The 15,274-nt window shown below is 40.2% G+C and overlaps 1 protein-coding gene across 1 annotated transcript in view; it reads right to left on the bottom strand.

The window, feature by feature from the left end:
- The window catches only part of cacna2d3 (calcium channel, voltage dependent, alpha2/delta subunit 3), a 28,922-nt gene that overhangs the window by 8,469 nt on the left and 5,179 nt on the right, over positions 1 to 15,274 (bottom strand). Inside the window, exons 4-17 of the mRNA XM_029502014.1 lie at positions 13,619 to 13,678; positions 10,216 to 10,378; positions 9,734 to 9,865; positions 8,554 to 8,614; positions 8,269 to 8,419; positions 7,961 to 8,035; positions 7,752 to 7,841; positions 5,349 to 5,462; positions 4,232 to 4,310; positions 3,154 to 3,287; positions 2,715 to 2,732; positions 835 to 906; positions 659 to 739; positions 490 to 564 (exon numbers count right to left, since the gene is read on the bottom strand). Of these exons, the coding sequence (XP_029357874.1) occupies positions 490 to 564; positions 659 to 739; positions 835 to 906; positions 2,715 to 2,732; positions 3,154 to 3,287; positions 4,232 to 4,310; positions 5,349 to 5,462; positions 7,752 to 7,841; positions 7,961 to 8,035; positions 8,269 to 8,419; positions 8,554 to 8,614; positions 9,734 to 9,865; positions 10,216 to 10,378; positions 13,619 to 13,678 (1,305 nt within the window). The remainder of the gene's footprint in view (positions 1 to 489; positions 565 to 658; positions 740 to 834; positions 907 to 2,714; positions 2,733 to 3,153; positions 3,288 to 4,231; positions 4,311 to 5,348; positions 5,463 to 7,751; positions 7,842 to 7,960; positions 8,036 to 8,268; positions 8,420 to 8,553; positions 8,615 to 9,733; positions 9,866 to 10,215; positions 10,379 to 13,618; positions 13,679 to 15,274) is intronic.

The following is a 15,274-nucleotide window of genomic DNA, read 5'->3' as shown; positions in this document are numbered from 1 at the left end:
CTACTATCACAACACAGTTTTAGCCACAAAGACACATAAAAAAAGAATAAAGAATAAAGAATAAAACAGCACAGACCAACACACACAAAGTTGCACAGAGAGGAACAGCACTAACACTGGCACGCACAGATCCACTAGCACAGCCATAGCTCCTGAGGAACCAGCGGTCCCAGGGCGAGTGGCTGTGGTCTCTGCCAGCAAGTGTTAAGTTACCTCTGGGAAATCTCAGGCCAGCCAGCCCTATGAATGGCCTTTATCCCTGCATGCATACATCAAAGGAAAAGGCGGGGATTACAGACTATACGAGTCCACGGAGCCTCCTAACCAGATAACACATTTGCCTCTGTGTGCCCTTGTCAAGGGAGGCATTCAGATCACTTTGGTTATGCATACAATTGCATGGACAAAGCAAAAAGTAAAAACAGGGTAAAGTCAGGGAATGCTATGAGACTGTTCAGGTGTAAAAAGAAGGTGAAGATACTGTGGTACCAAAGGCCTGAGGTCCGGATGTGTCAGGATGTATCCATTATTTGTGATGGCAAATGCATAACCATGGATCCCCAACTAGAAAAGCAAAAGGAGATACAGAATGTGAGAGATATGTTGCGAAATGCAGACGATCGTTCATTTATTTAAGCCAGAGAACAGCTGATCATACCATATGTTTGGGGATGAGCTTCATCAGCTCCTGCAGAGGGATGTCTGTTCCTACCACCCCCAAAAGAATACCCTGGTTTTTCTGCATGAAAACATTCAGAACACACAGACACAAAACTTAACTGGAGGAAAACTGTACACTCTCCAATTCAGTTTCCCACGTAGTGAGCCACTCACCGTTTCATTTTTTGTGCTGAAGACAGGCATGGCTACTGTAGTCATCAGACTTGGGCCAGCTTTTTCATTCAGCTAAAACAGTTTAAGAAAAAAGAAAATAATCAGTTCAAATTGGTATTTTGCCTCGCTTCATGTGCATTATTCATTTAAATAGAATGTGACTCAAAGGTTTGACCACAATTTCTATGTAATTTACACCACAGTTTATACATTTACACAACATTATCTTTATGAGTTATAAACAATACACAGTTACACATTATACTGTAAACATACAGACAAAGTGCTCTGTTTGTCACCCGCTACAACTCTTATAGCAATCAGTATCGAGGTGAAAGAAATGCTCATATCTTCTATTTTAAAACTAAACTAAAACAAATTCCATAACCACACAAGGTGTTGTCCGATGCACAAAACAATCAGTTCAAATGTCCACTTAAATAAAAAAGAGCAGCGGCTGCAGGACTTGCAGCTGTAATTTATCCAAAAGTGGCTCAACATGACGAGAGGTTTTACTGTAAAATGCTGATTTGACACAAAATTTATTCCTGCTCAAAATGTTTAAAACTCAAATGGAGTCCTGTGGAAATACATCTATAAATGATCCTAGTCACAGCTGTCCTCCTGTCACACCCCAACAATGTCATGCTTGTGTGGGCCTCAGAGGAGGAGACTGGGTCAAGTTGAGAAGAGGGAAAGGCTGACATAATTAAGCACATGAGCATCACTAAAGTAGGTCTGATATTCCCTCACCTCCTGAGTTAATGCAGCTGAGTGTTCACGTCGGTGTGTGTGTGTGAGTGTGTGTGGCTGATGCTCATTTCTGTATGTGCATGCATACGAAGCAAACGAGCTGTGAACTGCAGGGTGTACTAGCTAGCTTGACAAAATGAAGAATGGTGTGTCCTTAAATTCATCACAACACATAATGGAAGAAAAAACAGACACGCATTTGTTCGCGCGCGCACAAACACACACACAGGCAGGTACGCCCAACCACCAAAACCTCCATCTCCCTCTCTTTCTTTCTTAGTCTTGCCTCCAATGTCAGTTTTAATATGGGCTTTAGGAGATAAAATGCAATGATCCACAGAATGATGAATGGTGTGTCTGAGGCTGAGATACAACAGCACACACTCCAGGGGACAATCTCCTAACCCTTCTGTCTGTGTGTGTGTCTGTGTGTGTGTTTGTGTGCATGCTGCTTGTCTCCATACTGGAAAGAAGGACAATAAATGCTTCTGTAGTGCGTTTGTGCCTCAGAGGGAAGAGCTTCTCCTCACCTTGAATTTCTTAGGAACTTTTCAAGCACAATGTTGAAAGGGAGGGAAAATAAACAGCTTTTTCACTTTTGGAAAGTCTAATTTATATAATATACTACAACTGCCAGCAATTTCGTTTAAAGAGAGTTCAAAAAGGTGCAGATATGTTCTTTTACTAAATCAAGAAAACTAAGGGAATGACAGAGAGCTTTTGAAACATGTGCTTTCTTTTAGAAAAGCAAAACTTGAGTTTCCCCTTTTTTTGTTTTTTGCTCAACTCCATTTCACATTTTTAAAGTCTCAACCACATTTATAATAAAGAAGTTCAACACATCTTTACATTTCAACAGCCATTATTTTCTCTTTGTTTGCCTCTGATAGCCCACTTTCTTCCTTATTTTTCTCTGTAGTGCTACTCTTGCCTCTCTTCTGTGTCTCTCCTCTCTACAGGTACAGGTGATGCATAACTGCATATATACAGTTCTTCCACTTATTAATCAACTCTTAACTGGTGACCTTGACCCATCAGCATCTGGCAGCTTCTTTTACATTACAAATTACTTTTTCTTTATTTTCTGTTTGTGTGTGAGTTTATGTGAAAGAACTTTAGCTTCTTACCTTATGAGCCTGTGAAAGCTGAAATTAAAAAGGAGACATAAGGAGACAAAAAATGTAATCCTCCAGTGAATGAATATAAGCAGATTCTGCATCGAGTTGATGTAGACTGATGTCCACTGTAGCGAAGGTCCTTGCAAATAAATGGAGTTCATAATGAAGAATCATTCCAGCAGCATGAAGACTAATGATGGCAGAACAGAAACACACACATGGACACTCACTGTACAGTACAGGGATGGACAAAATAACGGTAACACTGTCAGATGTGATTCAAGGCATGGCATTAACAGTACAAACGACAACTTTGAGGAGCACCTGAAGGTGGAATCAACATCTCTGTGGTTCGTTTTTGTGTGTTTGTCAATGTACGGATGAATGTAAGGACAAATAACATGAATACTCACAAAAAAGTTGTGACACTGCTTTAAGCTAAACTTACCGCACTGTCCACATATGCTTCGGTCCACACCGTGTCATGCTCGTGGTCGATAACCTTCGGGCGGCTCATGACATGAAGATACCTCATCACGTTTTCCTGAACATCTGCTAAGGTGGAAATTTGACTGAAATATCCTACAATGAAACAAACACATTTAAACCCAAATTAATACACACACACACACAATGTGTAGTCCTATGTCTTTATACACTGGTTAAATATTCACACTAAAATATTACAGTTAATGTCTGTAGATGGAAGAAGTATCTCATCAATGATGTTAAGTCCTGCAACAAGATAAAAGTACTATCAACAGCACTGTAGGCAGGATCTTAGAGATATGACGGTTATGTCCCCTTTCAGAAAACTTTGAACACTCACAATTTTTAGCACCTGAAACAAAATTAAATTCTCACACACTGAATGTAAAGTACCTGAAAGCTAAAAGCTCATACTCAGATGTAGGTATTCTCTACTGTCCCTGTTATTACTAGACTGTGCTGAACCATTTTGGAGCCGTTCTCCTGTGGTTCAGCGTAGAGCGACACAAGAGTCATTTGACTTGGTGTCAGCTCCTGCTGTTGCGGACAATAATTCATATTGGACATGCAAGGTTATTTCACAGCAGGGGTTTGTTCGGGGAAGGAGGTAAGGGGCTTGTCTCCCCACAATCCCCCTGTGATCTGTTTTCCTGGCTGTGACTTTCCCTTCCAGAGGGCACTCATCCAGAGCGTTGACACATCGGACCCATCAGCAGTGAGCATCCAAGGGGGAGACACTCTGACAGGAAGAGGGATTAGTGCAGATTGACCTATGACCCCTAAGTGTCACATCATTGCCTCTTGGCACAAAGCATCTAAGACACCACACACACACACACACACACACACACACACACACACACACACACACACACACACACACACACACACACACACGCATGTAACCACACATAACATAAAACACATAAGCGACCAAAAACACAGAGATACCTGCACATCCTCGACCTACTGTCTTTGTGCACGTACACATCAGCATCAACACTGCTTTGGAAAGTGTTTGTATAAAGGTCTCAAACCTTTGTTGGCACAAGCCATCCATTTGAGGTTATCAGCAAATGCAGACTCTCGTCCAATCAGGTAAGGGAATATCCGCACCTGTGTAGAGGACACATAGATGTTGATGGTTTCAAAGATCAAAAGATCAAGAACAAAACATACAAAGTGATGTGTCCTCAGTCCTTTATCTTCCATCCTGAGTCTATCAGTGCTAGGAGGAAAAATTAGATGCACCCCTATGAGGAGATTAGTTGCTTTCACATGTCATCATTTTCATTCTCAAATTTTTTCTGCTCCCCTTTGTGTGTTTTGAACCTTTTTCTTTTTTCAGTTTATGCAGTTAAATTCAATTAATTTTCTTTTGTTGGGGGTTGGGCAGGAGGGCACTTTCCTCTGTCCTTTAAAAGAACGCTGTGTGACACTTTCACAAACCTGCACAGCTCATTGGCTCCAGATGCTTTGCTAAGCATAATGCATATAGGAAGCACTGAATGTCTGCCACATAGCAGCCCTGAGGGTGTATGTGGGGGGGTGGGATACCCTGCCAAATACTGCCCAGTACCCTGCCAAACACTGCCAACACACATATGCTTGAGAGGATGGAACAAAAGCCCTGGAGCTGTTGTTTTTATTGCTCTATGAATAGCACAACAGTCCATTTCATTTCAATTGCTTTTAGGTCTCACAATGGGAGCCTAACAAAAGAGTTTAAATTCAGCGTTGAGTCCAGGACGAAGTGTGGAGCAAGAACAGTAAAGGGGGGATGCAGACTGTAAACTGAGCTGCTTTTACATGCTCTGCCCTTGAAAGTGGTTAATTTCCCATGTTTTATTCCCCCTGGGGGTAATATTGCTGTGTAATGCGTCAACACATTGGAAAGCATCATATTGAGATGATGTGGATTTTACATTAAACAGCTCAGAGTTGTAATGAACTAGGAAACCAATTCCTCAAAACGTCAAGACAGAGCACCAACTGACATATAATATTAAAATGTAAAATTATCCCCAAAGCATGGAAAGTGCAGTGCAAGCAGAAAATTCAGAAAAAGGACGTGTAATGTTAAAAATGAGGCACTCTGTGGAACAGAAAAGAAGATAGAGAAGGAAAGGGTGATAAAAAAACTGACGAACTTGCCTTTCTTTCTGGCCAATTGTATTTTTCAAAAACATCATCGTACATTTCAGTTGCCCCGTCAGTCACAAGCATAATGGCCTGGCTGCACACACTGCCACGGCCAGTCTGGTTAAACTGCAGAAAGAAAGACAGCACGTGCACACACACACACACACACACACACACACACACACACAAAGAAAATAAAAGCCAAAGTCAATGATTAATCCAATCACTATTATTTAAACATAAACTTAGAGTCAATGATGCCCATTTCTACTGTGATTTGGCAGCTGAAATGCTATTGATTAATAAAACACAGATAATGTCTTCGGAAAAAAACACGAAGAAAGTGTTTAACTTCATTCTGGTACCTGATGACGCATCGTAGTAATTAAGTGGTTTATTGACCTGTAACAGAGTGAATGTGCAGAGAAAGAAAAGTGTGTGGTGACATGAGCGCAGGCTGAAACCTGCTGAGTGCGTACAAGTACCTGCTCTCCCTCCCTCTTTCCCTCTCTCCTTCTCTGCCGCTCTCTAATTGCTTGGTGTTGTTTTATCCATGTGTTGTGGTGTTGCAGCAGTGTCGACAGAATGTCATGTAGCAATAATTAAATAATATAAATTAACATCAACAAACCCAGTAAATACGCCAATGAGAAAATGCTCTGTTAATGGTGTAGCAGTTGAGCTCTGGGTGTTTAAGGGGGATCTCAGTGGTCTTTAACTTGTATTCATTTTGGTGGAATCACAATCAATCAGATCAAACAAGAGCACAGCATGCATCTGTCTTCTCAATCTAAAGCAGCCTACTTCTGCAGCTTTGTCTGCAGTGACTGTGAGGTTGTGACGTTACAGGACTGCAAACAACAGATCAGTCAGCAGGTTGCTTCAACTACGGCAACAGCAAGAACACAATAACATGCCTAATCAAGATAATTCATATTATTTTCACTCTTAAGTAACACATTTATCCACAGAATTTGTAGGTTATAAAATAACTTGTAACTAAGCGCTTTTTTTTTTTTTTTTTTTTTTACAGCAGATGTTTGCAGGAATAAATAGAGTTACACTGAACAACAATGACAATAGCTTAACTCCATTGAAGTGCCTCAGTAAGACAAAGCTGTGAACCATCCTGAACCATACTGGGAAAATTAAATTGAGGCAGTTAAATGGGGATTTAGCCATTAACGTAGACCGTTCCTATCAAGCCCAGGAATAAGAACGGACTACATTAAAGGATATCCAGCTCGTGCCATTCATTTGGGGCCTTTGAATAAAAAAGGTAATACTTCTGCTTTTGGTATAATCCCTGTGAAAGGTGTGAAATCTCCTGAGCCTTTTCTGAAAGTGTTCATGCACTCTCTGCTGCTTTGTTTAAACATACATCACATCATTTGCTTCAGCATTTTTAAATAAATTATTTTCTAAATATAAACATTGCAGTGCAAAGACATCAATTACAGAGGTTGTTGTAGACTATGTTGATAAAATCTTATCAATCCAATGTCCTTGTTGTCCGTGTTGTTGTGAAATCATAAAACAAAAGGATGGACTACATATTCGGTGATGGCAAAATATAGTCAAATATTTTATCGTGTGTGTGCTGTTTTGTGATTCTTTCACATTGTGCCCTGCAGAAAAGCATTGCATCTCGACACTGCTCTCCTTCAGGAGACTCCGACTTGATGTGAAAACACTGCAGTGATCAGCCGGGGAATTGAGTGGCTTCTTGATTTGGTCTGTGATTAGTTGTAATCTGACTTAATTCACCAGGCAGTGGTGCGACAATGAACATCACCAGTAGGCTACTGGCTAGCTGATTACCATATTCATTGCAGGGCTTTAATTAATCTGACAAATGCAGAGGTAAAAGCTGAGCTCTCTGGGTTTCACCAGCGCAGCCAAAGCTCGCCTGAAAGCAGGGAGATAAAAGTAGTGCAGTGCTCCTCCTGGCCTTATCTGCTTTGTGTTCCAATCAGCCACCTTATTAATCATTGACATTAATTAGAGCCATTAATCACGCTTCAGAATAGATGTGTCTGTGTTTGGAGGGCAGAATGGAGATAGCACTGGAGCGTTTCAACAGGAGACACACCTCCTAGCCACTCTCATGTATTTGACTGGAGTGTACTACTTTTTCATGATGAGCTGAAAACATGCAGAACATGTTTCAACACTCCCTTGTCAGGGAAAACAAATGTGGCTGGTAAATTAAAAACTTTCCTGATGTTCTGGTCAAGTGAGTCTAAATGAGAGTAGTTTATTTGTGTTACATGCGCATATTTAGTTTATTATGGCATGCAAATAAATAAATTCATCATTCAATTAAAACTTGTGAAAATATATCATCACTTGATCAGCTTTGTGATAAATGAATGAACGTTTGAACCATATTCCCATTACACTGATTGAACCTACATCATTCAGGATTATGAATGCTTCAGTCAGAGCATCACCGAGGAGTCCGATCCCTTTGGCAAACAGCTTGTCCAGATGTTCATGGAAATGCTGACAGGAGAAAATAAAAGTTAGAGAAAGAAAAAAGGAGTTTTAGACATTACTCACACAAGCTCAAACTGATATAATCCACATACATTCAATATGTGTCAGTTTAAATAGAAACTCACGTCTTTATTGGTTCTGTCGGCCCGGACCAGCGTGCCATTCAAACAAGGCTCCACATAATGAATCTCCTGATTATACTGACAAAAGATGGCATTTAGATAAGACAGATTTAAATAAACACTCTTTGGTTGTCATGGAAGACTGAGCTTCAGTTATCCCAAACACTCAACAGAAATGGCTAAAAACATTTAATGAGCAGAAACAGATTCAAATTACAGAGAAATGTGACTGAGATGCAGAAACATTATAAACCAACATACAGACAAATTCAAACACAAGCAGAGAAAAGGTGACCACAGCTACAACTTACTGCGATGATATTAAAGAAGTCGTCCTCTCCCAATGTGTCCAATATGGAGGAGACAGTCTGTCTGGCGATGGTCAACCTCAATCCTTTCATGCTCCCGCTCACATCAACTAAGATAACCACATCCTTTGGAGATGTCGCTGCTTGGATATACCTGTGATATGATGTTAAATTACCCACTATGAAACCCGAGTTATTACAATAAAGCACAAATATTGGGAAAATAAATACACTCCTTCCAAACTATTCAATGTACAGCAATGTTTTCTCAGATATGAGGATGTTTACCACTTTCGATTTCTGCAGTCAAAGCCAATGACACCATGTTCATCTGGATGCCACTTCACTCCTGGGGAGAGGATCAAAAAGTCAACTGAGAAACAGCCAGGGCAGAAAAGTGCAAAGTGTCACAGGAGACAAACTGCCACAGGATGTGTGATAAGTGAGAGCAAAGCAGCGGACTACGGAGCCTCAGGGACAAACATGGAAAACAGCATTTAATTTTGCATCGCACATGATAAAATATAGATTCAGATAGTTCAAATTGTATATGCTTAGACTTTGGTGATATTCTGTATTTTTATTGCTAAACTTTACTTTAGGTAGTGTCTATATATCTTATATAGCAGCCTTATTCCTCTGAGCCATTGATCTCCACTGACATCAGTGAACCGCACTCTGGGCAACATGTTCCTTCATTTTGATGAACTCACACAGTGTAGTTTATCTTGATCACGTCCCTGATTCACCATCCTGCTGCAGGACAATATACACTAGTGCCAGAAATGTGGATTAAAAACACCAACTCCTCAAAAAATAACACTGCATTGTTTATGCCTTTTCTGTGAAAAACTGATGTTTTTCTGCATATAAAAGAATCTTTAACAATGGCCAAACCAAAAAGCTAAGAGCGATTTAATAGTGTGTGTGTGTGTGTGTGTGTGTGTGTAACATTTACATTTTTATGATTATCAATAAAAACCCGCCATATGCTGCTGACTGACATCTCTCCATTATTAATTTCCACTTGTACAGCAAACATAAAGAGTGTGAGTCAATACAACAATATTATCAGTCGTCTGTCATCTCTGTGGCTTTGCTCCAGCACTGCAGAGAGCTGAGGCGCTGCTTCACATCTTTCTGATAACTCTGGCTGGATCCAGCAGCCATGCACTGTTTCTCAGTACAGCTGTAGGTCCACGCTGGCAAATGCTGATTAATTACAGTCCATGCATACGCATCCTCTCTGATGGTCTGTAAAATTACAACATTAGCCAAATTACCCTTTTTGTAATTCTAAATCATTTGTTCTGATCCTGTTTTTTTTATTATTTCCTTCACTGAGGGCTGATGGCTCCCATGGGACAACCATTTCTTTTCTCTCTCTCTCTCTCGCACACACAAAATATGCACATGCACACGTAAACCTAGAAATTGGAAGCCACAGTGACGGACTGACAGCACTCACCAGGGTACTGCCTGAAGAAACCCTTCGCACTCCCAAAGTACTGCCAGATGAGTGTGGGGTCTCTCTCAAAATTATCAACAAATACTTTGTTCAAGGCCTCAGACCAGTACACTCCGTTCACTATGTCGGGATCTGAGGAGATGTACGATGTGGGAAAAGACACAGAGAGAGAAACAAGCAAATTAATTGGTGATGATGGTGACTGTCCTGCCCACCACCCTGCTCACTGTTGACCTTTGTGTCCCATTGACCCCCCTCCCCAAAGAGATACAATGCCTGTGACTAAATCATCCCCTGCTCCCCTCCTGCGAAACGAGCCTCCCTTTGTGCTGTGAACAGAGACTTATGGGGAGTCCATTACAGCCAAACAAAAGCCCCAGCCGATACAGGCAGTGGGGACACACACTATTGTACAACAAGATGTGACTTAGCAGATTCTGCAGATACCCTCACACAATCCGCTCTCCTGGCTGCTCCCTTACCTTTGTTGTACATGTTTGTGGGGACCTGCACCACACTGAGGCTCAGGTTGACTGACAGGTTATTGAAATGATCATTGGGCTCTAGGATGAACTGTCCTCCCAGCTCCACATTATTGCCCTCCTCGTCCACTTCATTGATCAGCACAGCGTTGAAGTATTCATACTGAGGTGAGGAGTGAAAAAAGAAAAAAGTTAGAAGACAATGAAGCAACAGCACCTTAACTGAGATCGTTACAAATGGCAGGAGAGCAGTTTTTTTACACAGTAATCTCATTACAGTATTGCAGCATTTCTGTTTGATACAGATTGATACTGATAAAGTCTGCTTATGCGTTCCTATACATGATGCTATTTTGCTGCTGAAGTAATTTGTACTGTAAATATTATCCATCATGAGACTGCGTCTTTGCATGATTTCACTATAAGTAGTATAAATCTTGCTCTCACCAGATTGGAAAAAACATAATTTGAAGGTTGGCCTAAATTGTCGTAACAACAGATTGTGCCTTTTTTTCTGCATTTTTATCAAATGTAGTTATACTTGTATCTTCCATGCGGCAATTATAAAACAAGATCAAACATAATAAAATCTGACAAAATAGTATTAAAAAAAGAAATAGGCTCAATAAAAAATTTTACTTGCCAGAAATTTGCAACTGCAAATGTTAGGTTGAAATCTTGTACAGCGTAGTTTAATTACTTAATATTCATGGTAGTACATATCTCAGTCTATACATTTGGAAACACTTGTCTGTGGAAGTCCCCGGCTGTACTAAAAGAAATGTGTCCCCTCCATTAAATGAAAGTCAACAGTTTGTCTGTCCTGTCTTTCACTGCACTCTGCAGCAGGAGGAAGACTACCTCATCCTCTCTGAGCGGCCCCTCTGTGGCCTCTGGTCCTTATTGTCTGCACTGACTGAGGGGAAAAAAAAAAAAAAACGAGAGACCGAGAGGGGAAAGATGGAGGGAGGGAGAGATTGGTGATGGACTCTACAGCATCACACTCTAGGGAGGCCACACGGGCATCACCATCAAGCAGCCGCTGACAGCTCATACCACGCCTGAGCAGGTCTCTGACGAGCTGCGGCGGGGCAGAGGGGGTGGGAGAGAGCTGCTGAGGGGGAGCGGCGGGGGAGAGAAACGTGCACCCTCAGCAGAACTGATAGTGCTGTACAGAGGTGCGTTAACCACCAGGGTTATTACTGTAGAGCAGGCCACGGGACACTGCAGCTATCCCAGCCACTCCACTGACTCTTACACCACTGCAGTTAGCTGAGGCCTGATATCTGGACATGATGGCGGCTCTCTCTGAGCTTTACCTTGGAGTCTGAAGCTTTAAAAGGCCCTACGTGTGTCTTCGCTATCATTTTGGAAACTAATAAGCTCAAAAGTCAGACCACCTTTCCTCAAGTTGAGGTGCAATTTTATGAGCTGCTGTTTGAGCAAATATGTGAGCAACAAGATGATACGGCATTACACATACTTTCAACCATTAGAATAATATCGTCTGATGTTATAGTGCACTCACATTTTTACAATGGAAGGACTATGGAGGGGGGGGGTCAAAAATGGTAATTTTATATATATATAAAGTAAGCAAGTGAAACCTTTTAATGATACTGCCAACAAATTTCTGTCACAATTACAGAAATTAAATTCAGTTTATTCAGTTTTTTTTTATTTAAAAATGCAAAAATATACATTTTTTCTTTAACTCTGACTTCATGAGAAACTGGAAATAGTCATTATTTTCAATATTTTTCTGATCTCTTGTAACTATTGAACGTTTGAGGATCTGTTAAACGACACTAGACAGAAACGATAGTAGATACATTTATGAAGTGGGTCGAGCTGCTTGATCAGACCTAATCTGTGCACCTTGAATTGAGGATTACACTAAAGTCAATGCAAAACACCTGGCTGTCCTCCTGCGGAGCAGCTGAGATAAGGGCAGCCGTCTTATCTCTTTGTGGTCAGTGAAATGCTGCATGAAAAATGTGTGGTGTCAAAGGAGGCGAGGCTGGTTAAGTGATGCCACAAGGAGGAATATCATGACATCACATCATTACTGCAGGTGGATATTGAATTTTCCTTACTTTTTTTTATAGCCTTTAAAATGAGATGTTTGTGTGATAGGCCTGTGCTGTACAACTGTCAGCTGCTTGAATTAAAATACTCAAACGGCTTTCAAGGTGCAACAATTTCACTGTGAGAATTACAGCCATTTCACAATTTATAAGAAAAACATTAAAATAATTTGTTGGTCGATTTATCAAAAGAAAGCAATGCAACTATATACTCCTTATATAAAACATCATTAAAATATTTCTTACGCATATTTGACAAATTAAAACAGCACTTCCTCCGTATTCAAACTATATTTGTGGAATTTTCATAGATATTGTTTGGTGTGAGAAATGTCCATTAATGATTTAAGATGAAAAAATTAAAAATAGCTAAAATGAATATAACTACAGGAAATAAGTAGTCGTCCAACTAAAGCACAAATTGAAATCTAGTGGTATATTTTTCACAATAACAAATCCTAGTAGGCTATTATTATTATTATTATTATTGTTATTATTATTATTATTATTATTATTATTATTATTAATCATGATAATGATAATAATAATTATTATTATTATTACGGTCAAAAATATTTCCTTTAAGAAAAAGCGGCCCTTTAAAGCAAAAATATCGTCTTAATTCCATTTGTTAAAGATGCATGGACTCTCGAAACGGAAAACTAAAGAACAAGGTGACTGAAAAGTATTCACATGATGTAAAAGCTTCTATTAAGTGTAAAGTGCTGCTGTTATTTTAGTGTTTTGCTGCTCCGGTGGGTTTCCAATCTAAAGGCAGGAAAATGAAACAATGCGTCGAGCAAAAGAGTTTCATTTGTCTTTGTCCATTGGAGGAGGTGTGTGTGTGTGGGGGTGGGGGGGGAATTAACCACCGACAGAAATACTGCATTCCCTCTGCAGAGACTGAGGGAGCTCTGTGCACCCTGAAAATCAGCAGGAGGCGCATTACAGCAAACCCCGAGAAATATAATAAACATGAAAAAAAAATCTGTACCTCATTTTCTCTGTGCTTTGTAACTCAAAAAAAAAAAAAAAGACCAAAGCATTTGCCACACAGCTGAGCTCCAAATACAGGAGGCCTCCTTCTTTCTGAATCTCAGATCATGCACTACACCGCAATGTGCAGGCCTGAGTTATGTCTGCGAGGCGCTGAGAACCAATCAAAGACTTTCCGGGCCTATTACCCTTCTCTCACCTTGCAGCCGCTCCTCCCCAGCCCGACAAGAAACGATTCATCCTGGTCCAACACCGTGACAAATCACATTTTTAATAATTAGCTCATGTTCCTCTTTTTCCTTTCTTCCCTCAGAGCTCACCTGCAGGTCGGGATTATCCTCATGCTGATGGTGCGCTTCTTCTGCCGCTTCCACCAGCCGCTGAGGAGAGGAGAGAGGTCTGGATAACAAGAACACAGCTGCAAAATCACACAAAAGATCCCATTTCACTGCAGCATGAGAAGCAGTGAAGTGGGTTCATTCTGATCACTGCACCAAATCTCAGTCTGTAAGATTTCCATCAGCTTCCTCAAAGGTCTCCGGAAGCCCACTCGAGATCAAAAAAAAAAAAAGAAATAGAAATTTACTCTCCGCTGCTCTTTGTATTTCAGGAACTTTTGGTCTGGCAATGAATTATTTCAGGCTCCGAAAATGTCACCCCCCGGAGAGGTACTTGATCGAGGACCACGACTTGGCATGAGATTAATTTTTGGATGAAATCGACGGCATGTCAAGTTACTGGTTTAAATTCGATAAAATCATATGTAGCTCAGAGAAATAAGGCTTTCCTCTCCTTTCCAATCCGTACACTGTCATAATAATAATAATAATAATAATAATAATAATAATAACCCATCCAACGTAGGGCAGTCCTGTGTGAGCTGTGAGGTGATTGATGGAGGCAGGTGAAAGAATGTCATAGCGTCAATAATAAAAGTGGAGTCTGCAAAATGTGCTTGGATGTGTGTTTCTGGGGAAATGCCACCTAAACACCCCCCACCAGAGCAGGTCATTAACATCTGTCACACGTCAAAATAACTGCAAGCCCACATAAACACGACTGGGCTGTGGTGTCCAATTTCAATTGACCTCATGGTGAGTTCTCATGTTGTCAGCATTTGGCAAATTAAAAAGAAAGAAAGAAGAAAAAATAAACGAATAAAAGAAAATGAAATAAATGCTCTCTTTTTTTGATGTAGATGAAGAACAGCCCAGGTGAGGTGAAGTCCATTCGTCATCAAGGTCAGCGGCTCTTTTTCTTTTTTTTTAAACAACATCCAAAGTCTTGCCTAATATTTCTGATACATGATTAAAAGACACACTTTGATATGAATCCAATCATATTTATTATTGTAATTTGATGGCTGAATTGGTGTGAATTGTGGCCCACATGGGATCATGGAGGGAGAGATAAACGTTATCATTTCCCAGCAGTCCCTCTGTGCTGAGGTCAGACTGGCTGCTGCTGAGGGTCTGACTATATCTGCCACTGTAATAAACCTCTCACACACACCAGAATGTCCCAGACAAACCTTTCACACTGACAGTGAGGACACACTGAACAATATCCTGCTTTTCCAGATAATTAACCTTCTTGATTTAGGGACTGTGCGGAAATTAATTGAAGACAATCCATAACAATATTTTCACTTAAGAATAATTTATATATTAAGTGATACAATATAGTATTTACACCATATTATTTTAGCACAAAAAAATATGTAAGCCACCTTATATCACATTTCAAGTAGAATTAGTAAGTCCAAAAATTATAATCAAACTAATGTTGTGGCCCATTTTAAAATAAAAGACTGCTGCTATTGTTAAATGAGAGTTGTTAAACATTATAACAATCTTATTGTAACAAATAACTATGTGCACGGTCACTGGATGAGCAAAATATACACACATTATACTGTTAAGCAGTTTAAATGATGTAGTTTCTAACAGCACACACCAGATTGATAAAAGATGAAT

This window comes from Echeneis naucrates, chromosome 5 (genome assembly GCF_900963305.1).
Source record: "Echeneis naucrates chromosome 5, fEcheNa1.1, whole genome shotgun sequence".
Taxonomy (NCBI): Eukaryota; Metazoa; Chordata; class Actinopteri; order Carangiformes; family Echeneidae; genus Echeneis; species Echeneis naucrates.
Note: the sequence above shows the minus strand (reverse complement) of the source record. Positions and strands in the feature narration are given on the sequence as shown.